At 44.4% G+C, this 25,909-nt stretch overlaps 1 protein-coding gene across 2 annotated transcripts in view; it reads left to right on the top strand.

Annotated features, from left to right (window-relative positions):
• The first annotated feature begins 2,040 nt into the window (after window positions 1–2,040).
• Window positions 2,041–25,909, top strand: part of LOC137431890 (NADH dehydrogenase [ubiquinone] 1 alpha subcomplex subunit 10, mitochondrial) — a 47,027-nt gene continuing 23,158 nt past the window's right edge. The window contains exons 1-4 of one of the 2 annotated variants that reach the window (XM_068123712.2): window positions 2,041–2,170; window positions 8,923–9,064; window positions 13,245–13,463; window positions 21,199–21,285. In XM_068123712.2, coding sequence (XP_067979813.2) covers window positions 2,102–2,170; window positions 8,923–9,064; window positions 13,245–13,463; window positions 21,199–21,285 — 517 coding nt within the window. In that variant the 5' untranslated portion in view covers window positions 2,041–2,101. The remainder of the gene's footprint in view (window positions 2,171–8,922; window positions 9,065–13,244; window positions 13,464–21,198; window positions 21,286–25,909) is intronic. The other variant, XM_068123713.2, reaches the window with a different exon arrangement.

The following is a 25,909-nucleotide window of genomic DNA, read 5'->3' as shown; positions in this document are numbered from 1 at the left end:
TGCGTTCACGGCCTTCGTCGACCACAAGCCACTGGTCTTCGCGATGGGCAATGTCACCGAGCCGTGGTCGGCCCGGCAGCAGCGTCACCTCTCGGCCGTGTCCGAATACACGACGGACATCCGGCACGTCGCGTGGAAGGACAACCCGGTGGCGGATTGCCTTTCCCGGTCCGTCGCCCACGCCGTCCACCTTGGCATCGACTATGCCCGGATGGCGGCGGACCAGGCCGCCGACCCCGGCGTCCAGGCCTTGCGGACTGCCGTCACGGGTCACCGAGGTGCCGTTCGACGGCGCGGCCCTCTTGTGCGACATCTCCCTCGGGCGGCCTCGCCCCATCGTGCCCGCGGGCTGGCAGCGCCAGGTGTTTGACGCCATCCACGGCCTGTCCCACCCGGGCACGAAGGCCTCCCAGAGGTTGCTCGCCGACAAGTTTGTCTGGCATGGCCTCCGGAAGGCCGTCTGCGGCTGGACCAGGACGTGCCTCGCGTGCCAGCGTGCGAAGGTGCACCGGCACACCCAGGCCCCATTGGCCCCGTTCACGGTGCCGGAACGAAGGTTCGACCATGTACACGTGGACCTGGTGGGACCTCTGCCCCCCTCGCGGGGTTTCACCCATGTCCTGACGATGGTGGACCGCACCATCCGGTGGCCGGAAGCCGTGCCTTTGGCGGCGACGACGGCGGCGGACGTCGCACAGGCATTCATCGCCACCTGGGTCGCCCGGTTCGGCACCCCCTCGGACATATCGTCCGACCGCGGCCCCTAGTTCACCTCCGAGCTCTGGGGGGCGGTCGCGCGGGGGCTCGGGGTCCAGCTGCACCGAACCACGGCCTACCACCCCCAGGCCAACGGCCTGTGCGAGCGGTTCCTCCGCTCGTTGAAGGCCGCGCTCCGGGCCACCCTCCGCGACGGCGGCTGGGTCGACAGGCTCCCCTGGGTCCTGCTGGGCCTCCGGACGGCGCCCAAGGACGACCTGCGCGCATCCGTGGCGGAGTTGGTCTTCGGACAACCGCTGCGGGTGCCGGGTGAGTTCCTCCCCGACCCCACGGCACAATGGTCCGTGGCGCAGGAGCGCTCCGCGCTGCAGGAGACGGCCCGGAGGTTCGCCCCGGTCCCGACGGCACACCACGGGCACCCGCCTACCCACGTCGCCCCGGAGCTTCGCACCGCGGAGTACGTCTTCGTCCGGCACGACGCCCACCAGACACCACTGCGGCCCCCGTACGATGGGCCTTTACGCGTGCTGGAGACCGGGGTGAAACACTTCACCTTGGACATCGGCGGTACTCCCGACCGCGTCTCGGTGGATCGCCTCAAACCGGCCCACCTCGACGTGGACCACCCACCGCCGGTGGCTCGGCCCCCGCGTCGGGGCCGCCCCCCTGCGGGCGGACCCCCGGCACCGCCCAGGCCCGCCGGCACGCCACCCCCCGGTCCTGTGCCCATCCCGGGTGCAGCCGGAGGCATCCCAGCTGGCATCCCTGCACCCCGGACGCCGCCGGTCGCCAGAGGGCGCTTCGGCCGGGTCATCCGTTTGCCCCGCAAACTGGCCCTCCAGGTGCGCAGGAATTCTGGGGGGGCGCGTGTGGCGGACACGAAAGCTCACTGGCGTGAGGGCATCATTCCACGCACCAAGTGGGCGGCGGCCACGCCCCAGGGGTAGGCGTGGCCGCGGGATATACACCGGGCGCGCAGCCCGGAGCGTGCCAGTGCTACAGTGAGCTCTTTTAATAAAGACTCTTAAACTCACCGCGTTTTCCGCTTCCTTCTTGTTGTGCAAGCAAGCGCGCGTAGCACCGCGCTTCAATATAACATTTTTTCAGGGGATGCTCCCACCCTGCGTACGTAATAAATAAATCATCGTTTCTTTCACCAGAGTTTCCGTGTCTCGAACGTTGCAGGTGAGCTGAGCTGGTAATTTCTCCCCGTCACCTTTTTTCCCGAGCCACCTTTTTATTTTGCGTTTGAAGTAATATCGGTGAATGGGAATAAATGAAAACAATTTTAACAACAAAACGGTTTGTTTAACGAGCACGATCAATCCAAAGTAGATAACATCACTCTCCAGTGCAAATCTGAGTTCGTTACTTCCGGAGAGAAATGCTGGGCAGAAGTTTACATCAAGGAGTTACTGCATTGGCTGTGAACCTTCTTTACGGTAGATCCAGGGTAGGTGGTCGAACTGCAGTGAACCTTCTCTCCGGTACGGAGCTTGTGTGTGTGTGTGTGTGTGTGTGTGTGTGTGTGTGTGTGTGTGTGTGTGTGTGTGTGTGTGTGTGTGTGTGTGTGTGTGTGTGTGTGTGTGTGTGTGTGTGTGTGTGTTTGTGTTTTTTTTTGTTTGTTTATGTATGTTTATGTATGTGTATGTACGTATGTGTGTGTGTCGTACGTAGGTGTATGGTACGTGTGTGTGTGTGTTTGTTTGTGTATGTGTATCGTACGTGGGTGTATCGTACGTGGGTGTGTGTGTGTGTGTGTGTATATGTGCATGTATATGGTGGGTGTGCGTGTGCATGTATGATTGTCAGTCTACGCTGTCACTGAGGACACATGAACTGATATTTGACAACTGATTCCATAATTGACGAACGGAACTCATGGCCTAAAAATCGGGATTTTTTTTTAGGAAAGCGATTCTTTTTTCTAATCCGATATAAATAAATAATAGGTTCCATGGGACATGACTCGTGAGGTAAAGATGGTTCCCAAAAAAATAATTTCAGGCTGTTATAATAAAAGTGATACTTCACGATCGAAACTCATTGTCCTAAATAATGATGTTGAAATATTGTGTGAAATTGGAAAAGATTTTTGAAAGAGCGATTTTTTTTTTTTATTCTTATTTTTCATAACCCAATATAATTAAATAATAGGCTTCACGGGACGTGAGGTAGAATTACTCCAGAATTCATTTTTTTCATTCTTTTTAAGGTAATTATTGTATGCCTGATTTTAATACACCGCCCAGGTACACCAGTAGTGATGTCTTTGGATTCCGATTCTACTTTTTGTGTTCACTTTTGTTTCTCCCGTGAGTCATTATCTGTTCTGTGTTCTTGCTCTTCTATGAGCCTCGATGGTGTCTCAAAAACAATCCAGTACGGTATTCTTTTATTATGCTTTTATTTTATTCTCATGTTCAGTATTGTTTATTAATGAAGTCGCTCCACAAAAGCGTAAGACCGCCGTCCATGCAGCGACTGTTATTAACACGGGTCCCAGCAGAGTGGTTCTATGTATGTCCGCACACTACGTCATCTTCTTGTGTCACTGGCGACACTTGAAAAGCCAGAAACCCGAGAACCTGACCGAGCAATTAGACACAGCACCGAGGCAAAAGAGACGGTCAGAATGAGCCTTTCAATTTCATGAGCAGGTCCAGAACAAGCATTGAAAGTCGGTGGGAAGTGGGAAGGAAGGATGTTGGTAGTGATGTGGTAGCAATTTCCCATTAGAGTGTGGTGGACGGTCAATTAAAAAATCGGTCGGCTGTTCATGCATGGGACCTTGGGTTTCGGCGTAGAGGTACATCACGTTTGTGGGCGTCTGGCGTGACACACACACACACATATATATATATATATATATATATATATATATATATATATATATATATATATATATATATATATATATATATATATATATATATATATGTGTCAGAATTTTGAACGAGGTACAAATCCCCAAAAACACACATTGATTGCTTTAAACCTATATAACTTTGTCCCAAATGTTCTGAATTAGTACATTTAGGTGTCATCTTGTAGAACACAATCACGGCTTTCAGAAAATGTATAGTTTTATATACTTTTTATCAATTATCTACATGTTATAAGCCTCTGAACCTCAAAAGATGGTGAAAAAGGGCATTTATTTAGTATTTCGTTACCCTTCAAAGCCATGCATTCATTATAAAAGCCTTTTTCAGATACTTTTCACAGCTGGAATAAAAGTAGATCTATATAACTACTCTACTGAATGTGTTTTTGTGTTACTCGTGTCAGTTCCTGAGTCACAGCTCCTCCTCATATAGGATGAAGCAGATGAACCGTAATGTAAGAGATATTTATATAAGCCCTGTTTTACACATATCAGGGTGTTCCATCGTTCTTCTTTAGGGCGCAACAAACAGCACTTATACGTATGTATTAACTCTGTAAAAATCATTGACCTCCTTTGTTTTTCTGAGACACAACAAGCTTGAGTGTGAATTTAGAAACCATAACGGTCTCTTACGTTACGCACCGGTCATGCTCCCTGTAAGCCAGGTAAGTGCATATCGAAGTGAAATATACCATCAGACCATCACATTAGCTTGAATTCTATGCCATTTCAAAAGATCGGGACGCTCCTGGTGCGTTAAGTACGCAAAACTAGCCGAAACAGCATCTTCGGGAAGAAGAGCGTTCCTCCATAACGTAAGAGACCGAAAACTTGTGGCGTGAAATGCCGACATACGGGTACTTCCTGTTACCCGGCGTTTACATCCAGGTATTCAGCGAGTTACTCGCCGCGCGAAACAAGAAGTTTGGCGAAAGTTAGTCGTCGGTCTGGCCGGAGAAATCCCAAAAAAATATCATACGTGAGATCAGCGTTGGACCCCATGGTCTCGTAAGTACTTGTCCAGGATGCCATAGATCCTCAAGACCTGGTTTATTTTGAGATTAATTCGTAGGAACATGTGAAAGTACTTGCCAAAATCGCCATGAGTCGTTCTCGTTTCATGGCCGCCAATGGCGTGCGAGTTTGTACAGCGTCACGTACGAGACCCGTAAATCGTAACGTACGAGAGGTTTATCGGAACATTAAAAAAAGACCCGCAGTCCCGCATAAGCTTTGTACATGTCTTAATTATTGTATTCAACAAGAATATATTGTAACGAATGTGGAAACGTTACAATGTGAACGTTACAAAAGTATGGTAACACCCTGTTAATGTAAATAATGGTCGCAGCCGTCCTCCTAGTTAATTCCATGAAACTTACACGCAGGTCACGATATATCTTTTTAAATAGTGTATTTCCTTATTCCATGTAGGCTAAATCTGTGTTTCCCACTAGATTGACTTTGCATTGTATCAAACAAAATAAGAGTAGGCCCTTGCAATTTCCCCAAACATCTCCGCTCTCCAAAAGTCCTTTCAAAAGGGTGGGAGTTGTGTTCAATCCCGCAAGCCGCCATTGCCCATGTGCTAAGCTCGGAGAAGAAAGGCGTGTCTCCACCTCGTCATCGAGGGGAGGAGTGAGCCAGAGGGTCGCATGGCCAATCAGCACCGCGGTGAGCGACCCGGTAGGCGTGCCCTCGCAGCCGGCGGCTTGATTCCGCCCGAGGTGATAAAAGCGACTGTAAGGGACTGCTTTACCAGATGACTTGGGAGATGACCTGGGAGATGAGCAAAGAGGCGGCACCAAGAGGAGCGGTGAGATGCGAAACGCTCCAAGCCAAAGAGGAGAGGTACTCGGCAAGGAAACCAGCTTTGGAGAGACGCGCTGAAAGGAGGGAGACGGCTCCACCACAAGAAGAGGAGCAGGTGTGCCGAACCAGCGCGTGACGTCTATAGCAGCGGATACGCGACGGAGGGTTTTCCCGCCAAAAACCGCGAGGAATTGAGAGCTGCTGCCTCCGACCTTGCCTCCCTCTCAAGCAATCCACCTCAAGCCCTACCTGCCTGCAATATCCCCTGTGTAAGTGTGAACGTCCTGTCCTACTCGTTGTCTTGGGATTAAGTAAATTGAGTAGAATAAGCTAACGATGCACTGTGTGACTGCTTTTTCCATCCATTGCTTGTAAATAATTTTGGTCGCTCTTCCTTTTTGCTTGTGTGTGTATAATAAATCTGTTCTTCCTCCGTACTCTGTCTTTTTCTCTTTTCCTTCTCTTTCGGTCGCTTTAGAGGTTTCCCGATTGAATATCTGTGGGGCGATCTGGTCAACGTCGGGTGGAATCGGGTTCTAATCGGGGAGTAACTGTTCGGACGCGGTAATACACCACCGCTCGGTCAATATAACATCTAAAACCGCGTCTGTAACAATATGTTGTATTTGTTTGTAATGAGCTGTGTTGGATGACTGCCAACTGGTTTTGATGGGTGTCACATCAAGATCTTGCTGTCAGTCCCTCTAAATTTGGTGTCAATTTTCAGTTCATCATTGACTGTAGTACTTCATACATGTCCATATTTACAAATATCATATGGAAACAAACGATCCATAGCCTGAGAGTGCCCTTGAGTGTATTTATGAGCTGTTTCATGATGTATTTTTGGATTTAGGGGCCTAATATTGTATTTCTCCGATAACGGTCTCTTACGTGACGCCACGATATAAAATCTCATGACGGTGTCAATTGTATTGCCATCCGAGTCTTTTCCCATCCGAGGATGCCATCCGATATTGCCATCCGATATTGCCATCTCGGTATTGCCATCCGAGTCTTTTCCCATCCGTATTGCCATCCGAGTCTATTGCCATCCGAGTCGAGTTTGAGATGTTTGAGTGGGTATTTAAATAGCTTGAATGCCAAGTAGGAGAAAAAAAAGTACACATGACAAGTGGACTGCTATTTTGTATATAAAAAAGGTATGATTAGTACTTTATTGCAAGTTTCGTTTGCTGGAGGAACAATATCCTTCTGATTTTTGATGGTTGTATGGAAATAAATCCATTTTGTTAGTAGCTAGAATGATTTGTTGGCTTGTGGTATTACCATAACGTAAGAGAGATTTATTTCTCAATTGATATTGAGCTATTTTCAAGACACAACCATAGATAACGCGGACGCCCAAACTGCAAATTTTCCAGTTAATTAACACATGTATTGTAGAGTACCTGAGTGCTTTTTGGAGGTTCTATTAAGTATACTTGCAAAATGACAGAAACCTGTCAAGAGTGCAATTTAAAAAACACAGGTTTGGGTGAAAACAACTGAAAAATAGCCAATATTTGTCGGTACATAAACCAGCATACATTTTGAGTAGGAACTTGAAACTTAAAACACAAGTAGATATATGTCTTGCCTATGTTTGGTACTTTGCTTATATGTTTAAATGCAGAAATGAAGCATTTGTGACGGAATGTTTACAAAGAGACCTTATTTTGGTCTCTTACGTTATGCTAACAAGGAAGGGAAACTTTGACCATGAATAAAAACGGAACCTCTGGGCCGATCGGTGTCAGTTTGGCTGCGTTTGATAGCCCAGGCTTAGGGCTTTAAGGATATCAAGGTGATTTTTAGCTATTCCCCCCAAAAAGAAATTTGACCCCTGGGAGGCCCAAATGTACCTCGTTCAAAATTCTGACCCATACACACACACACACACACACACACACACACACACACACACACACACACACACACACACACACACACACACACACACACACACACACACACACACACACACACACACACACACACACACACACACGAGTACACATGCAAACACCTTTATAAAAGTGCTTTTGTCTATTGAATAGTAAATCGTCTTAATGCTTTGTTAATCTGTTTTTTTTTGTTGTTTTTTTTGTTGTTGTATACTGAATCGAGGCTCGTGAAAGAGCTAACATTTATTTCACAAACAAATCAACCAGACAAACAAAATATACAAAAAGAGGGAGCGGAAGACAAGATGGGGGAGAGAAGGGGAAGCACACAAACACAACATTTGAGAGCAGGGAGAAGTGTGGGAGGGAGAGGGCTTGGGGGAAGGAGGCGTGGGAAAGGGGGGGGGGGGGGGGGGGGTGGGGAGAGGTATAAAACACAAGGGGACCGAAATTAGCGGGGGTAGAAAAGATCAAGGTTTTGGATGGGGGAGGATAAGAGATGGTGGTGAACAGCTGTTTTAAAGACCTGGAGGGTGGAGTGGGATTGAAGAGAGTGAGGGAGTTTGTTCCAGAGGTGGGAGAAAAGAGGAATGAAAGAGTGAAGGTGAGCAGAGAGTCTTGATTTTGGCAGTTTAACCATAAGAGGGTTGCAGGCAGATCTTGTGCGACCTGTAGGAATATTTGGGGGATATTTGAAAAGTTTGAAACTTTTCTGAAACTTTGAGGTCAAAAAGTGCAGAAACATATTTGAGAAACCCAGTCAGTTGCTCCTATTCCCCCCCCCCCCCCCCCATTTCCCCTCCATAAGTTGAATAATTGAATGAAATTGTCAATAATTTTCTCAACTGCGATCCATATGGCCTTCTCTGTCTTCGTCACAATTTTGGATTTCCCACACAAAGCCTAAACCCATTTGGTGTCGGTTTTGTTTCCGGCTTCCTTCTTGTTCAAACTGTCGCCAACCCCACCCAAAAATACCCCATTTTGACAAAAAGCAAAAGTTTGAAAGGTCCCACTTAAAATTCTTTAAAAGGAATGGAGCATATTTGGTTTTGCCTCCAGCAAGAACACCGCGGCATGACATTGCCATACTGGTGTACCTGTGCTTCAGAATGGTGTCATTAATGGCATCATGTTTGTCATCATCCTCCCATTCTTTACCCATTGGAAAGTTCACACACATCAGTGTGTACATGGATATTCTATACATGTAGCTTCCTGTTTTACATACATAAACAGTGTCAGGATGTCCACAACACCTTGGTAAGAGCACAAAGGAGATTCAATAACGTTTAACATATAGAATACCAATAGATATTACGATGTGTTTATTGTTAACCTCACCTGTTCACGGAGGGACGGGAGAGACCATTGTGTCATCGTGTGTGTGATTCCGCACGTGCATTATACAAGTATATCGTTGATTCTCATATCTATCGTGATCGATACACTCCCATGACACTACAGTTAAAAGTTAGTGCATCCGCATTGGTTCTCAGAACTACTATAATCTATATATCCTGATGAGGTATATAAGTAATCGATATACCCTGTATTGTTAACTGCTGTCTATTTTTGTTCATTTGTTTTACTAAGGAATGGATACGCTCAATCTCTTCGTCAATGTGGAACTATCGAGGACTGCGGACATCAAAATGCACAAGGAAAGTCGTGGTTTTGGATGGAAATCTTGCAGCAGGGAAGACAACATTGGGACAACTCGTTGCTGAGAAAATTGGTACGTGTGACTTTACGTATCATACATGTAAACCTGTATTTGTGCGCAAATATGATATACCACTTCACTAAAGTTTGTGCCGTAGTCATCTGGTTTTTGGGTTAAAATCCACAGCTATATTTTTCGTTTCATTCATTCATACCTGCCAATGTAAATTATTTAGCATCATCTTCCCTGAGGCAAGACTAAAAAATAATACTTGAGACTTGAGAGTTCATAGAACACCTTACCCTGTGCAGTCTTGAGAAACAAGGACATGGGTGGGGTCTGCAAGCATCAAATTTGATTGGTCAAGATGATGGAAAATGCTGTAATATTTTGTCCATGTACTGCTAAACAGAAGGTTTTTGAAAGTGCCAAAAAGACAATTTGTGTTCTCCATTGTGCAAGTATATAATTCAATTTAAATAAAATAATGATTTTAAAGGTTGTATAAAAAAAAATTCCGTAAGTTTGCTGCTGTTGATGCAGCATCTATTACATCACCTTATCAAACAAATTACATCAGTTATTTGTGCCTGTTGTTTGTGTCCTTTATGATGTCCTTAAACACAACAGGATTCCTGCTTCGAATGATTTTCAGTTTTGTTTGATTCCCAGGAAGACAGAGTAAAAAGTCGCACCCTTTAGAATTTTCCTTCAGAACCCATTAGAATTACCCTTTAGAATTACCCTTTAGAATTACCCTTTAGAACCCATTAGAATTACCCTTTAGAATTACCCTTTAGAACCCATTAGAATTTCCCTTTAGAACCCATTAGAATTACCCTTTAGAACCCTTTAGAATTACGCTTTATAACCTTTTAGAATTTTCCTTTAGAACCCATTAGAATTTCCCTTTAGAACCCATTAGAATTACCCTTTAGAACCCATTAGAATTACCCTTTAGAACCCATTAGAATTACCCTTTAGAATTACTCTTTAGAACCCATTAGAATTACCCTTTAGAACCCATTAGAATTACCCTTTAGAATTACCCTTTAGAACCCATTAGAATTTCCCTTTAGAACCCATTAGAATTACCCTTTAGAACCCTTTAGAATTACCCTTTTGAACCCATTAGAATTACCCTTTAGAATTACCCTTTAGAATTACCCTTTTGAATCCTCTAGAATTTCCCTTTAGAACCCATTAGAATTACCTTTAGAACCCATTAGAATGACCCTTTAGAACCTTTTCGAATTTCCCTTTAGAACCCTTTAGAACCTGTAGTCTATGACCACAAACGATCATTCATTCATTTCTTTTAAACCTAACATTAACTCTTAACTCTCGGTAGTTTTCCCAAGCCCCATCCCCTGACTCCCCACACCCCCAAAAATACAAAGATACAATTTCATAAAGTTTCCATCCTCAAAACAGAGATTTGACACAACAACAAAAAATCCATGTGGGTGATGTAAAAGACACATTTTATTTGGAAGATACGAGTAAAACGTCATTGTATAGTTAAAGAGCCAGTGATAGCTTTCATTGTATACAACAACAACAACAACAACAACAACAACAGGCATTTTCAGGCCATTTTCCCTGCTAGAGCTCCAGCTTTCATTGTATAATATATTTTAACATTTAATTCATCTTTCAGATGTTTGCCTAGGAACGTTCTTTTGACTGCACATGTCCAGCCAGTCTACACACTGTCAGTCACACAATAGTAATTTGTTCTTACCTTGCCGACCCCGAGTAGTTAAATATGTCATTCAAGTCTCTCCTAAAAGTAGACAGCCAACAATAAGTCACGCACGATACACTGATGTCTGGCACGATGTCGCTGTACATTTGGGCATTACACAAACGCATGCCCATGCCGCATGCATGCTTTAGATATATCATGGAGCCAATGATGTGATGTTTGAATATTAATCACAAATACATCATGTACTTCCCTTCAGCCAATGAGTACAAATCCATCACATGCTCCCCTTCAAACTTACAAGCTCGTGGCCTTACTGTAAGCTTGCGGCCTTGCTTCTTTATCGAAATTCCATTCCGTATTGTTGTAGCAAGCCAGCGCATGGCCGAGGAGCGGGAAATACGCCACACTTATAAGTATGGATTGCATATACAGTGCATTCAGAAAGTATTCAGACCCCTTCACTTTTTTCACATTTTGTTATGTTGCAGCCTTATGCTGAAATCGTTTAAATTCATTTTTTCCCTCATCAATCTACACTCAATACCCCATATTTGACATAAGTATTCAGACCCTTTGCTATGACACTTGAAATTTAGCTCAGGTGCCTCCCATTTCTCTTGATCATCTTTGAGATGTTTCTACACCTTGACTGGAGTCCACCTGCGGTGAATTCAATTGATTGGACATCATTTGGAAAGGTACACACCTGTCTATATAAGGTCTCACAGCTGACAATGCATATCAGAGGAAACACCAAGCCATGAGGTCGAAGGAACTGCCTGCAGAGCTCAGAGACAGGATTGTGTCGAGGCACAGATCTGGGGAAGCCAACAAAAAATTTTGCAAGCCTACAAGCCCACAAAACAAACCAAAAAAAGCACATGATGTATTTGTGCTCATTGGCTGAACGGGAGCACATGGATGTATTTGTGCTCAATGGATGAAGGGGAGCACATGATGTATTTGTGCTCAATGGATGAAGGGGAGCACATGATGTATTTGTGCTCAATGGATGAAGGGGAGCACATGATGTATTTGTGCTCAATGGATGAAGGGGAGCACATGATGTATTTGTACTCGATGGATGAAGGGGAGCACATGATGTATTTGTACTCAATGGATGAAGGGGAGCACATGATGTATTTGTGCTCAATGGATGAAGGGGAGCACATGATGTATTTGTACTCGATGGATGAAGGGGAGCACATGATGTATTTGTACTCAATGGATGAAGGGGAGCACATGATGTATTTGTACTCAATGGATGAAGAGGAGCACATGATGTATTTGTACTCAATGGATGAAGGGGAGCACATGATGTATTTGTACTCAATGGATGACGGAAGCCTCTCCTCAGTGAAAGACACATGAAAGCCCGCTTGGAGTTTGCAAAAAATCACCTAAAGGACTCTCAGACTGTGAGAAACAAGATTCTGTGGTCTGATGAAACCAAGATTGAACTGTTTGGCTTCCGTCTGGCCACTCTGCCATAAAGCCCAGATTGCTGGAGTGTTGCAGTGATGGTTGTCCTTCTGGAAGTTTCTCCCATCTCCACACAGGATCTCTGGAGCTCAGCCAGAGTGACCATCGGGTTCTTGGTCACCTCTCTTACCAAGGCCCTTCTCCCCCGATTGCTCAGTTTGGCCGGGCGGCCAGCTCGAGGAAGAGTCCTGGTTGTTCCAAACTTCTTCCATTTAAGAATTATGGAGGCCACTGTGCTCTTGGGAACCTTCAATGCAGCAGAATATTTTTGTAGGCTTCCCCAGATCTGTGCCTCGACACAATCCTGTCTGAGCTGTGCAGGCAGTTTCTTCGACCTCATGGCTTGGTTATTGCTCTGATATGCATTGTCAGCTGTGAGACCTTATATAGACAGGTGTGTGCCTTTCCAAATCATGTCCAATCAATTGAATTTACCACAGGTGTACTCCAATGAAGGTGTAGAAACATCTCAAACATGATCAAGAGAAATGGGAGGCACCTGAGCTAAATTTCAAGTGTCATAGCAAATGGTCTGAATACTTATGTCAACGTGATATTTCAGTTTTTTCTTTTGAATAAATTTGCAAAACTTTCTAAAATCCTGTTTTCTCTTCGTCATTATGGGGTATTGAGTGTAGATTGATGAGGGGAAAAATGAATTTAAACGATTTCAGCATAAGGCTGCAACATAACAAAATGTGAAAAAAGTGAAGGGGTCTGAATACTTTCTGAATGCATTGTAATTGAAGATTTTGACACAACTGAATGTAAAGTGTTTATGCTCATCAGAAGCTGCTTTTTCTGTATCCATTTTCGTGAATAAAATGATTTGAAAGTGGCAATTTTTAGTGGCCACACAACCACCGAGGAGAGAGTTTTTAGTGGCCATTGTCACCCGGGCCACTGCTTGTTTCGAACCCTTTTCAGGTTCCTTCTGATGACCCCAATGCAGTATTTGGTCTCCCATTGGATCGTGTGTGTTACTGTGTCTGTGATTTTCCCCAAATAGATTGCAAAACGTTGCCATGACCTTTTTATGGTTTGGTTGTTTCATTGCAGGCTTTCTCTACACAAATGAAGCCATCATGTCATCTTTGGAGGATCAACAGCAAGAAAAGGTGATACATCTTCCTTACCTGAATGGAGAACTTGGCAGCCTTGAAAGATTCTATGATGACCCCGAGAGCTCGGATGACAACGCTTTTCGCCTGCAGCTCTGCATGTTCTACACACGATTGTTACAATATGCGGATGCACTAAAACACCTCTTCAAGACCGGTAGTTGATGCATTGAAATGGTTCGATATGGCGAGTTCTTGTTATTTAAATTTTTACCTCCACCACCGAAGGTGGATGGTAGTTTATTCTTCTTGTGCATATAATCGATCACAATTACACTCGGTGGTTCACCAAAGCATTTACGTCTGTGTTTTTTGTGGAGTTTGTGCAGAATAACTCATTTTTGACTTGGTCGTTTTTCTTATTTTGTTCTAACAAAGGACTAATGCTGGGAATGCCAGCCGCACCCCATTTACACCATCTTTTAGTTGATAAATTGCATTCTTTGACAATAGTTTTATTTCATAAAAGTAAACGGTGCAAGTTTGAATTGGTCGAGGACAAAATGGACAGAATTCAGGGTATTCTTTTTGTCTTTGGGCAGGCCAGTAAAAACATTGTTATACCAATATAAACTGTCAGCTTACTCCTCCTGGAAGTAATTCCTTGCTTAACATTGTCTCGCACAACAAGGTTTCGCTATAAAACGGTCTTTCTATTTGGGAACGCTTGCTGACGACTCTACTCTCTGTCGCTCCATTCCTCATCCCTCAGATCAGCAGTCTGCAGCCTCCTCACTCTCTGCAGACCTGGACAAAATCACAGACTGGGCAAACAAATGGAACATGTCTTTCAATCCTGATAAATCTCACACTCTTACGATGTCTCTCCGAAAAGACCGACTGGAAAACCCTCCCATCCACTTTCTGAATAATCCTCTCCAAGAAGTTCTGTCACTCAAGCTTTTGGGTCTCACTATTTGCCATGATCTTTCCTGGGAAAACCACATTTCAAATCTGGCCTCCAAAGCCAGTCGCCGACTGGGCATCCTCCGTCGTGCGAAGTCCTTCCTTGGCACACCTGAGCTCCTCACCACATAGTCCTTGAGCCAACCGGCCATATTTTGAAGTGAATGCTCCGGCGGGGGGAGTAATTCTCATTATGATTTTCCATTAGACCAATGTCTCAAGTGTCAGAAAAGGTGTGATGGACATCTGAGAACGGTAGCTTAGTGCCCGGATGGACGCCATCTTTGAAACCACCCAGCTCGAAAATGCCCATTTGGTGGGGTACATTGTTGCACGTGTATCTGGACTTCTATACTAGCTATCGATGTGCGGTTGACGACTAAATATACGTCCGATGTGTACCGTCTAAATAAAAAATAATATGAAGCATTTTGTTTTAGATTAATTATTATAAAAATCAATTATCGAAAAAAAATCATATATTTTTCAATATTTTATTATTAGACTTGTACTTTTTTTAGTGAAACAACACTGGTATGATTTTCCAAATTATGCATTGTGCTACACCGTTTATCTGTCTATAAAAATAACTCAAAAACTAAAACATATCATCCACCACGAGTGTACACAAAAAATATATGAAAAGGCATGCACTTTCCACAAACCGAAACTATGTCAGTTGGAATTTCCCGCCGATAATCAACCCACAGAACCCAGTGCCGAAAGTGACGTCAGTCTATTCTATATCTATATTCTATATTCTATATCTCAGTCTGAGATTTGTTGCGGTGACCTGATTAATTTCTGAGGGGGGGTGGGGGGGGGGGGGGTGGGTGGCTTAAGAACTAAAAGTGAACATGTTAGATGGCGCCACATACAACTCTATTATAGAGTTGTATTGTGGCGCCATCTAACATGTTCACTGACTTGGATGAGTATGTCTATGTAAGCTGGCGAGCTTTTTGGATATCGGAGTAATCTAACGTCAGTCTTTTTGTTCTTTCAGCTGAGATGGCCGGTGTCGAGGCGAAACGGGCGAAGAAATCACGTATGGATTATGACTCGCATGCTGGAACCATGCGACCAGACAATCAGTTCGTGGACTGGTTTCAACATCATGACTAGAGATCGTGTTCAGGTGACGGAAGATGTAGTTGGCTACCTGCCGACTATAAACGCGCCTGCCACAGATATGGCAACAGTGCAAGAAATCCTCAGAGAAGCTCTGAACATCATGTCATCACTTCAGCTTGAGCGTATACCGGTGGTGCTAGACCAGGCACTATTTGCTAAGGCGACCGAAATAGCATGGAAAGATGTCGATCGATATGGAAGAATCGTGCTCATGATGGGGAACTTCCATACCATCTGTAACTTCATGTCGAGCATTGGGAAAATGTTTGGAGATGCAGGCCTTCGGGATGTAGCTGTTGAGTCAGGAGTAATCGCTGAAGGTTCCATCAACAGGGTTCTGGAAGGCAAGCAATACAACCGTGCTGTGCGACTCCACAAGTTGATGTACGAGGCACTAATGCGCATCATTTGGAAGGGCTTCCAGGTGTGGATAGAAAGCAATCATCCTGACAAGGAACCCCAGATTCGAAGCACTGACCTCAAAATTCGCAGCATCAAGGAGGATGTTTGCCACGAGACTCTCGCTGCTGCTCTCGATGATGATTCATGTGTACAGAGCTTTGACATGTTCGCGAAATACCTACATTTTCTGCGAACCAAACATGGAGACCTGGCTCGCTTCTGGATGATGTATATTGATATGGTAGAGACCCTGCTGGGGTTGATTCGTGCGGATAGAGAAGGCGACTGGATGCTTCACTTGGCTTGTGTCAGAAGAGTGATCCCTTGGTGTTTCGCAATGAACAAGGTGAACTATGCTAGATATCTACCAGTGTACTATGCACAGATGACGCAACTCCACGAAACATGCCCCGAGTTGTACAGGCATTTCAATCAAGGCTACTTCTCCGTACAGCTTAGACCAGGGAATCCATTTGCCAGAATCGCTGTTGATCACACAACAGAAGAAACAGTAAACAAAGATACGCAAACAGCTGGAGGAACACGAGGTTTTAGTCTTCGACAAGGGGCTGTGTCACGATACTATCTAACTGCAGAAAATCGGGCTACTGCACTGAGGCAACTACGAGAAACTATCCTTGTGAATGGCAGCGACACATCTCACGCCAAGCACCCTGACTTGTCTACTTCTCGCATCAAACGTGATGAGTCTGGCGTCACAGCTATCTGTGATCTACTGGAAAATGACTGGACCAATCCATTCGCCGATGATCCGTCATGTCTTCTCAGTATATCTACCGGAGCGGCTGCGAGGGAGGACGTTTCTAATGACCTACTCAACACCCTGCAAAAGGGGGAAGCGGCGTATCAAAGCTTCCAGAAACGTCTTGAAGAGGGAACAGGCTTTCATGACACATTGAACAAGCTAAACTTGAAGACCTTTGGTAAGATCAAGCAGAAAGTTGTGAAGGGCACAAACAAGGAGATCGTCCTGAGAGCTGACAGACAACTGTTTGCCACCATGATACTCATCGCCAAGACAAGGAACCTCGACATGCAACTTGTCCTTTGTCACCCACTAGGGCCGTTACCATGGTCTTTGGCAAACGTTGATGGGTCAATGAAAAAAACGAACAAAGCTGCACTTGCGAAACACATGGAAGGTCTTGTGGAACCAGCCGAGAACGTTGACAAGCGAAGTGCAACAATAATTGATGCGATGGCTCTCATACAAAAGATGCATGGCGAGAACGACACGTTCGAAGAACTATCTGACCGCATCCTTGCTGCAGCGCTTCACGCTGGTCAAGGCAGTGAGCGCATCGATGTTGTCTTTGACACATACACAGAAGAATCCATCAAAGCAGCTGAGCGTGTGAACCGCGGTTCAAATGAAGGCATCAGTTTCAGCGAGATCAGACCCGCACACAAAATCATGAACTGGCGGCGTCTCCTTGCTTGCAGCCAGACAAAGGAGAAACTGGTTGTGTTTCTGGCGGAGTCGTGGAAACATGAAACAAATCGCGAAAAGCTAGGCAACAGAACACTGTATGTCACCACATGTGGTGAAAAATGTCTGGTACTGACCCGCGATAGGTGGAAGTTGGTGCAAGCACTCGAATGTAGCCACGAGGAAGCAGACACGCGTATGTTTCTCCACGCAAAGCACGCTGCTACCCACTACAAGACGATCATCTTAGTGGCAGATGACACCGACGTTCTGATCATCAGTCTTCATCTCAGCAGAACCATCGATAGTCAGCTCTTCATCAGACGAGGAACAAAGGTTCGAGTCAGAATGATCGACGTTGGAAAGTTGGCTGCGGTATTGGGGTCTGGAGTTTGCAGTGCATTGCCAGGGCTTCATGCATGGAGCGGGTGTGACACTGTGAGTGCTCTGGCTAGCCAAGGAAAGATAAAGGCTTTGAAGCTTGTGCAAGCGAATGAGCTGTATCTTCAAGCATTCACAGATCTGGGATCTTCGTGGAATGTACCAACAGACGTCTTCAATAGCATTCAGGCCTTCACGTGTCAGCTGTACGCCAAGAACACGAAGATCGTCGGTGTTAATTCGCTCCGTTATCACATGTTCTGTGCAAAGAAGGGCCAGATCGAATCTGGACAATTGCCGCCTTGTGAAGACTCCTTGATGCAGCATACGCTTAGGGCCAACTATCAGGCGGCTATCTGGCGACGCAGCCTTGAAAACCTACCAGACGTCCCAACACCATCAGCAGGACATGGTTGGGAACTCGATGATGGCGGTTCGCTCACAATCCGATGGATGGCGGGTCTACCAGCTCCAGATGTCGTCTTGAATCTCATCTCATGCACATGCAGAAGGACGTGTCGACCGTCAGATTGCTCCTGCATACTGAATGGGTTGAAGTGCACTGTTGTGTGTAAGCTGCAGGGATGCTCCAACATGGTGCAGGATGATGCTATCGTGGCTCAGGATGCCAATGACTCTGATGGCGACTCTGATGATTAACTTTGTGTGCACTGTATATTGTATAGCATATGTTGTTCTCTATTATAATGCAGGCCAAATTGCCTGAAAATCTTTATAGACAGATAAACCGTTTAGCAAAATGTATAATTTGGAAGATCATACCGGTGTTATTTGACTAAAACATGACATGTTCAATGATACCTCCGCTTGCTTATTAGGAATATACATCGTATGGTGTTAAAATCAGCTCCATACGTCTTTCCAAACTCTAGTAATGAATAATTAATATAATTGGCGGCCATTTTGAAATCCAAGATGGCCACCAAAGTGCAGATTTCCTATGTAACAATTTCCGCCTGCTTATTAGATATCGTATGGTGTTAAAATCCTCTCCGTACGACATTCCTAACTTGCGTTATCGTCAGAATAGATAATGCCAGCGGCGGCCTAAGTCATTTTATGCCTCTTTACATTTATTTGTTGTAAACTCGTGGTGGATGATATGTTTTAGTTTTTGAGTTATTTTTATAGACAGATAAACGGTGTAGCACAATGCATAATTTGGAAAATCATACCAGTGTTGTTTCACTAAAAAAAGTACAAGTCTAATAATAAAATATTGAAAAATATATGATTTTTTTTCGATAATTGATTTTTATAATAATTAATCTAAAACAAAATGCTTCATATTATTTTTTATTTAGACGGTACACATCGGACGTATATTTAGTCGTCAACCGCACATCGATAGCTAGTATAGAAGTCCAGATACACGTGCAACAATGTACCCCACCAAATGGGCATTTTCGAGCTGGGTGGTTTCAAAGATGGCGTCCATCCGGGCACTAAGCTACCGTTCTCAGATGTCCATCACACCTTTTCTGACACTTGAGACATTGGTCTAATGGAAAATCATAATGAGAATTACTCCCCCCGCCGGAGCATTACTTTTGGTCTGGCTCAAGGACTAACATACAAGGCTTTCATCCGCAGCTCTATGGAATACTGCTCTCCCCTCTGGTCTGGTGCTCCTGCCTCACACCTAGCCCGTCTTCACGCTGTTGAAACCAAAGCGTTCAGAATCATTGGAATCTCCCGCGATGAAGCTAACTCCAAGGGCCTTTCACTCACTCACCGCAGGCAGGTTGGTGGTCTTTCCGTCTTCTACCGACTCCTCTCTGGCCTTGCTCCCCCAGCCCTCTCTGGGCTCTGTCCCCCAAATAGTCCTACAGGTCGCACAAGATCTGCCTGCAACCCTCTTATGGTTAAACTGGCAAAATCAAGACTTTCTGCTCACCTTTACTCCTTCATTCCTCTTTTCTCCCGCCTCTGGAACAAACTCCCTCACTCTCTTCAATCCCACTGTACCCTCCAGGTCTTTAAAACAGCTGTTCACCACCATCTCTTATCCTCCCCCATCCAAAACCTTGATCTTTTCTACCCCCGCTAATTTCGGTCCCCTTGTGTTTTATACCTCTCCCCCCCGCCCTTCCCCTCCCACGCCTCCTGCCCCCAAGCCCTCTCCCTCCCACACTTCTCCCTGCTCTCAAATGTTGTGGTTGTGTGCTTCTCCTTCTCTCCCCATCTTGTCTTCCGCTCCCTCTTTTTGTGTGTTTTGTTTGTCTGGTTGATTTGTTTGTGAAATAAATGTTAGCTCTTTCACGAGCCTCGATTCAGTACACAAAAAAAAAAAAACAAACAAAAAAAACGCTTTTTGCACAACACGGAAGGTGCGAAGTTATTGTGTTATCTGGGTGGCGGTCGACGACCTTTCTTACGCTGGCTGCGTGGAACGACACAACTCGCATCTCGGACCTTTGCCCCGCCATCTTTCTGTGACAAGTCCTCGACCATCGTAACTTTTATCAGGAGTTTGGGTGCCTTACATTGAAATCGAGTGTTAAGCGACCAACCATTGATCAGTCTTTTTCTTTCTTTCTTGCATATGACAAATTACATCTCACAGATCTAAATCTAAGTTGAACAGCCAAGTGACAGCACTGTCTGTCATTAGGTGGATTGCCCTAAATTATTCATCAAATTTCCGTAGGTAAGACTCATTCACAATGTGATGGATAGTCTGATCTGGGTGACCACAGTCACATGCTCGGCTGTCTTTGAAATTCCACGTGTGGAGGTGGTGTGATGTCCTTTGATTGAGAGTATGGATCCTGTTGAGCGCAGACCACGGTTTCTGGAGGAGGTGGAAATCTGGAGGCTCTTCTGGTGTATCACTCACCAGTTCTTTGTTCGCAATGTTGCTGTCTGTCCAGAGATTGCACAACTTGTCAGTTGTGCTAAACCCCGCAACTAAGGAGTCAGGGATATCCTGAGGGAGGAAGGAATCTGTTAAGCACATGAAGTTCAGTTTATTAACAGTGGTCTGGATTGAGAGTACTGTTAGATTGGATTGGAGGCCTCGGATTTTGCAGGTCCACAGGCTAGAGTGAGGGGAAGATATGTTGTTGGCAGAGTTTCAGAAGGTGGAAAGGGGGTGGGGGAACCTGGAGAAGGGACGGGGAAGGGGTGAAGCTGGGAAAGTGATATGAAAAAGGTGAATGTACTATGGACATAGGACGAGCTCTCGGTCTTACCGAATCCACTTTGAAGACGATCCGTGCAAATGTCGATACAATCAAATGTAGTTGCAAAAGTGTTTGTTGCAACAACAAAAAAGTATCCCTTTAAGTACAATGAAAATAAGTCGTACATGACCAACCCCAAAGGAAAACATCGAAAGGCTGTTGAATACCTGGATTGAACACCACAACCAACAAAATATTGTCTATCTCTCTCCCAATCCCTCTCACACGCAACCCTCGTCTTTTACTTTATTTATTTAGGAAAAACTGTTTTTGCCCAACGTAATTTCACTAAACGTGGTACTTTTCAGGAATGCATCAGAACAAAAATTGTATTAGAGTTGTTATTTACCTCTTCTTTCTTTACTTTTTACCAGGAAGTGGGAATTCTGAGCAGTGTCTTATTTTGTCTGCAGGACAAGGAGTTGTGTTAGACCGCTCTATTTACAGTGACTTTGTCTTCCTTGAGACGATGCACAGGCAGGGATTCATCCCGAAACATTGTAAGTTTGACAATATTATGAAAAGCTATGTTTTGTTGCACATTATCACTGACTGTTTACCAACTTACTCGCACGTTTCTTATTCTCCACTTCTTAAGAAATTATTATAGTTACTCGCAGAAACCCGTGAAATCACAGGTGTGACATCTTGACCTAATTGAAGGTAAAGTGAAGTGGAGGTACTGCATTGCACCAACTAAAACTGCACAAATTTACTATTTGAAGCTGAGATTTTGGTTACTGATACACAGGACAGACAAAGTGTGGAGGTAAATGAACATTAATTTGAAATATATATTTAAAAACCCAAAAAGTAAAAATTGACACCACTGAAAAATTCAAACTCGGGACCAGCAGATCCACAGGCATGCGACTTAACCGCTGAGTCATATATATGGTCAAGCAATATTGAGCGGGAAGCTAAAGTACTGTATATACACAAAATGCATATCGTATAATCTCATTGCATGAAAGCAAAATGGCTGTCCGTAAGTGGCGGAATACAAGGTTTTTTTTGTTGTTGTTTTTTTTTACTGGAAAACACCCCTAAATAAAGGTTTACAAAACTCATAATACCTACTGCAAACGACAAACATGCAAAGGTGGGTTTTAATCAAAGAAACACACGTGTGTCAATGCTGGTAGGAGAAGAAGCGTGGACAAAACCGTTCCGTTAGCCTATAAATATATAGATAATCACTTTAACCATAGTTTTCCAAATATGGTACTCTTGGTTTTGATTTAATTGGCACGCTTGTTCTGGAACATTTTTTGGGAGCATTTTGGGAACATTTTATTTGAAGGAAAAGCACAGTTTAATTGGAAGATGATATTTGTGAACCGGCACTTCTTTGGTCTGTGGCAGGTTACACAACAACCGGCATGATATCTGACATCACTAATATAACTATGTCAAATCGACGTTTTGATACCGAATATCTGGGTTCAATTCTCGGCCAATGTATAAACTGTCCGATTGGTGTTTCATAGGCAGGCTGTGTTAGCCTGGTGTTGGCTTAGCGGTTAGGGTGCCGGCTTGGGATCCTAGGATCCTGGATTCAAATCCCGGTCGATCGCTGAATTAACGCCAGGGGGGTTGACTCACCCTGTCATCCTTCCGAGGTCGGCAAATTGAGTACCAGCTTGCTGGGATGAATGATCACGGTATGTACCCCGATTTAGAATAGGTACACCGTATCCCTGCACGTCATAAGAGGCGACCAAGGGTTGGCGTCAGGAAGGGCATCCAGCCATAAAAACATTGCCTCAAACAGGGAACCATGATTGTCATGGGGCGGCCCACAAGGCTTACCCCCGCTCTAGCGGGGAAAAATTGCCTTAAAACGATCATTCATTCATTCAGGAAAGTGTCGTGGAATAACTCAATTGAGCCATACTAGTTTACAGTTGGTTGCATCATTTATTAATAATATGTACGTACGGAGAGAGGTTCTAAAACCACACAGGGTCAGCATTATCCTCTCTGCCAAGATGCTTTCAATGAACCCTTTTTATACAATTCATCAGAGATGTGGCAATTTATGTGGTAATCACACTTCATGCCTTGTCATCCTGACACTAAGGATTTTAAACATCAGATATTGATTCAGTCTGTCCACACAAGAGACTGCGATCTGTTATCTTTCACGAGCAGCTCCCATATTGCAATACTTCTTAAACACAGAGGTGCTCAGCATTCCCTTTTGTACACTCAACAACAAACAACAACAACAACATGCATTTTAAGGCCATTTTCCCTGCTAGAGTGGGGGTTAGCCTTGCGGTCCCCATGACAATCTTCTCCATTTTGCCCTATTTTCTGCATCTCTCCTTGTTAACCCCCTTGCCCGCATTTCTTCTTCCACCATCTTTAGCCAAGTCTTTCTCGGTCTTCCCCGTCCTCTACTTCCTTCTACATCAATTTCCATCACTCTTCTCAACCAGTCACTTTCATTCTTCCTCAACACATGACCAAACCATTTCAGCCTGTTCCTCTTCACAGCATCAATCACAGGCAATATTCCCATCATCTTTCGCAATTCATCATTTGTCTTCCTCTCTCTCAACGATACTCCGCACATCCATCGAACCATTCGCATTTCCACCCTTTCCAGCCTTCGTTGCTGCTCTACGTTCATTGCCCATGTCTCGCTCCCATAAATCAAAACACTTCTCACACATGCAGCATACACCTTTCCCTTCAGCTTCAGCGACACTCTCCTCCTCATCAGCACGCCACTCAGTTCCCGAAACTTCTTCCATGCACATCTCACTCGAGCAACCGTTGCCGAGTCTGATCCACCTTCTCCATTCAGCATGTCTCCGAGGTAGCAAAATGTTTTCACACCTTCCAGCTTCACGCCGTCTCCAAGATCCAACTCAACATTTCCTCCATCTGCAGCTCCCTCTGTGCACACCTTACATTTGAATGTAGCTGCCACACTGGTAAATGACCCACTCAGACCACTACATTTTTGATGAACCCACTCAGCGCACATTGTACATTGAATGGAGTTCACTCCGACACCCTTCCTGCACACAGCACACGGCCACTTCCCAGTTCTTTCCACCTCACCACATGCTTTACCACTTGCCATCACCTTCGTCTTTCCGATATTCACCTTCAGACCTTTTGTCTCCATACATTCCTTCCACTTGTTCATCTTTTCCTTCAGTCCATCCATACTTTCCGCAATCAACACCAGATCATCTGCATACAACAACTCCCACGGTAAACCCTCCTTTACATTCTGAGCCAGCACCTCCATCACAGCTACAAATAGTAGTGGACTTAGTACCGACCCCTGATGCACTCCCACCTTCACCTCAAACTCACCACTGTTCCCGTCCTTCGTCCTTACAGCTGTGCGCGCTCTTTTGTACATTGCCATCACTACTCTGATCAACCATTCCTCCACTCCTGACTTCCTCAATGCGCATGTCAATACTTTGCGTGGAACCCTATCGAATGCTTTCTCCAGATCAACAAACCCAAAAAACAACTTCTTCCTCTTCTCCATGTACTTCTCCTGCAACTGCCTCACAATGAAAAGCGCATCTGTCGTTCCTCTTCCTGGCATAAATCCAAACTGCATTTCGTCGATCTTCACTTTCTTCCTTATCCTCCTCTCCAACACCCTTTCCAATACCTTCATTCCATGCTCCAATAACTTTATCGCTCGGTACGAGCCACACTCCAGAGGGTCACCTTTCCCCCTGTATGGAGGGACGAGGGTACTCAGTTCCAAATCCACTGGAATGCGGCCTTCTTTCACCACCAGATTACAGATCTCTGTCATTCTCTTTTGCTATTTGCATAAAAGCCCATGTACTTTTGTACACTCAGCATTACCCAAAATGCTTTGCAGGCAATTACATGGTCTCTTGGGCTCTGCATTACCTTTTATGGTCAAAAATTCTCTTTTTTAACAAGAAACATTGTAGAATAATTATTTTTACTTCCACACAGGACATTGCTCCACAAAGTGTGTCATCCCTCAGATGGATGCTAAACTGGGAGCCCATGTACTAGCATCAGTTGGTAGATGTTAAAAATCCCATGAGGTCTTCATGGTTCCCGGAGGGAGGCATTAAGTGTTTGGTCTTGATGTCTGTGGTGTCCTGCTTTTTTAAAGAATATTTTCCCCGTTTCTTAATTTTTTTAATTTTTTTTATTCCAAATGCTCAATTATTTAATTTTTTTCCCAATCTTCCATTCATTTTTAAACGGTGAAGACACTTCAATATTTGGCTATGTCCTTCCTTCCATCCATCCATCTATCCTTAAAAATTAAGACGAACCTTCTAACACACCATGTTTAATTATAAAGGGTTCTAAAGTGTAATTCTAGGGGGTTCTAAAGGGTCATAAAAGGTCATTTTTGAGCGTTCTTATGGGTTCTAAATGGTAGTTCTAATGGGTTTTGTTTCTAGGCTTTTGCCTATTTCATATTAAAAATGCCAAACAAGCGCTTCCTTTGGAAACGGGTGCGAATTTCATTTTATTTTTTTTCGCCCGATTAACAATTATTTGATTTTTACGATTTTCTTATGCAGTATTAAATATTTCAAATTCTTTTCTTGGTTATTGTATCAATTTTCAATTTTTTCCCCCCGTTATTTAATTTCCTGTTGTTTCCTTCTTAATTATTAAATTTTCCATTATTTAATTTAAAATACATTGGTTTTCATTACGAGGCAGAACTTTGAATGCTACCAATTGGCTAATATTACGAGTTGCCTATAGCGGGAACCATTTGAGATCTCTGATCACAGCCCTCTAGTTCAACTATTAGGATTACCAGACTCTGGTGTAATGGTTAGAGCGTCCACTCTGGCTTTGGTAATTTGGCGGTTTGATTGTGACCCTGGCCCAGTCATACCAAAGACTTTTAAAATGGCACTTGCTACCTCCTTGCTTGATACTCAGCACTTGATGGATAAAATCCATTTGTCGGACTACATGCGAAGGAGGAAATTTGTCCTTTACCATTCCGCTGAGTATAGAGCGAAAAGCGGGCAAAAATGGTGTCACTGGCACACAGAGTGTTATTTTAAATAACAATAAACTTCTATTTATATATAATAAACTAACATTGTTATACTTCTATTGTTATACTAACTT

Source organism: Myxine glutinosa, chromosome 7, assembly GCF_964187855.1.
Source record: "Myxine glutinosa chromosome 7, kmMyxGlut1.1, whole genome shotgun sequence".
Taxonomy (NCBI): Eukaryota; Metazoa; Chordata; class Myxini; order Myxiniformes; family Myxinidae; genus Myxine; species Myxine glutinosa.
The sequence above is the reverse complement of the archived record's forward strand: the minus strand, read 5'-3'. Positions and strand labels throughout refer to the sequence as shown.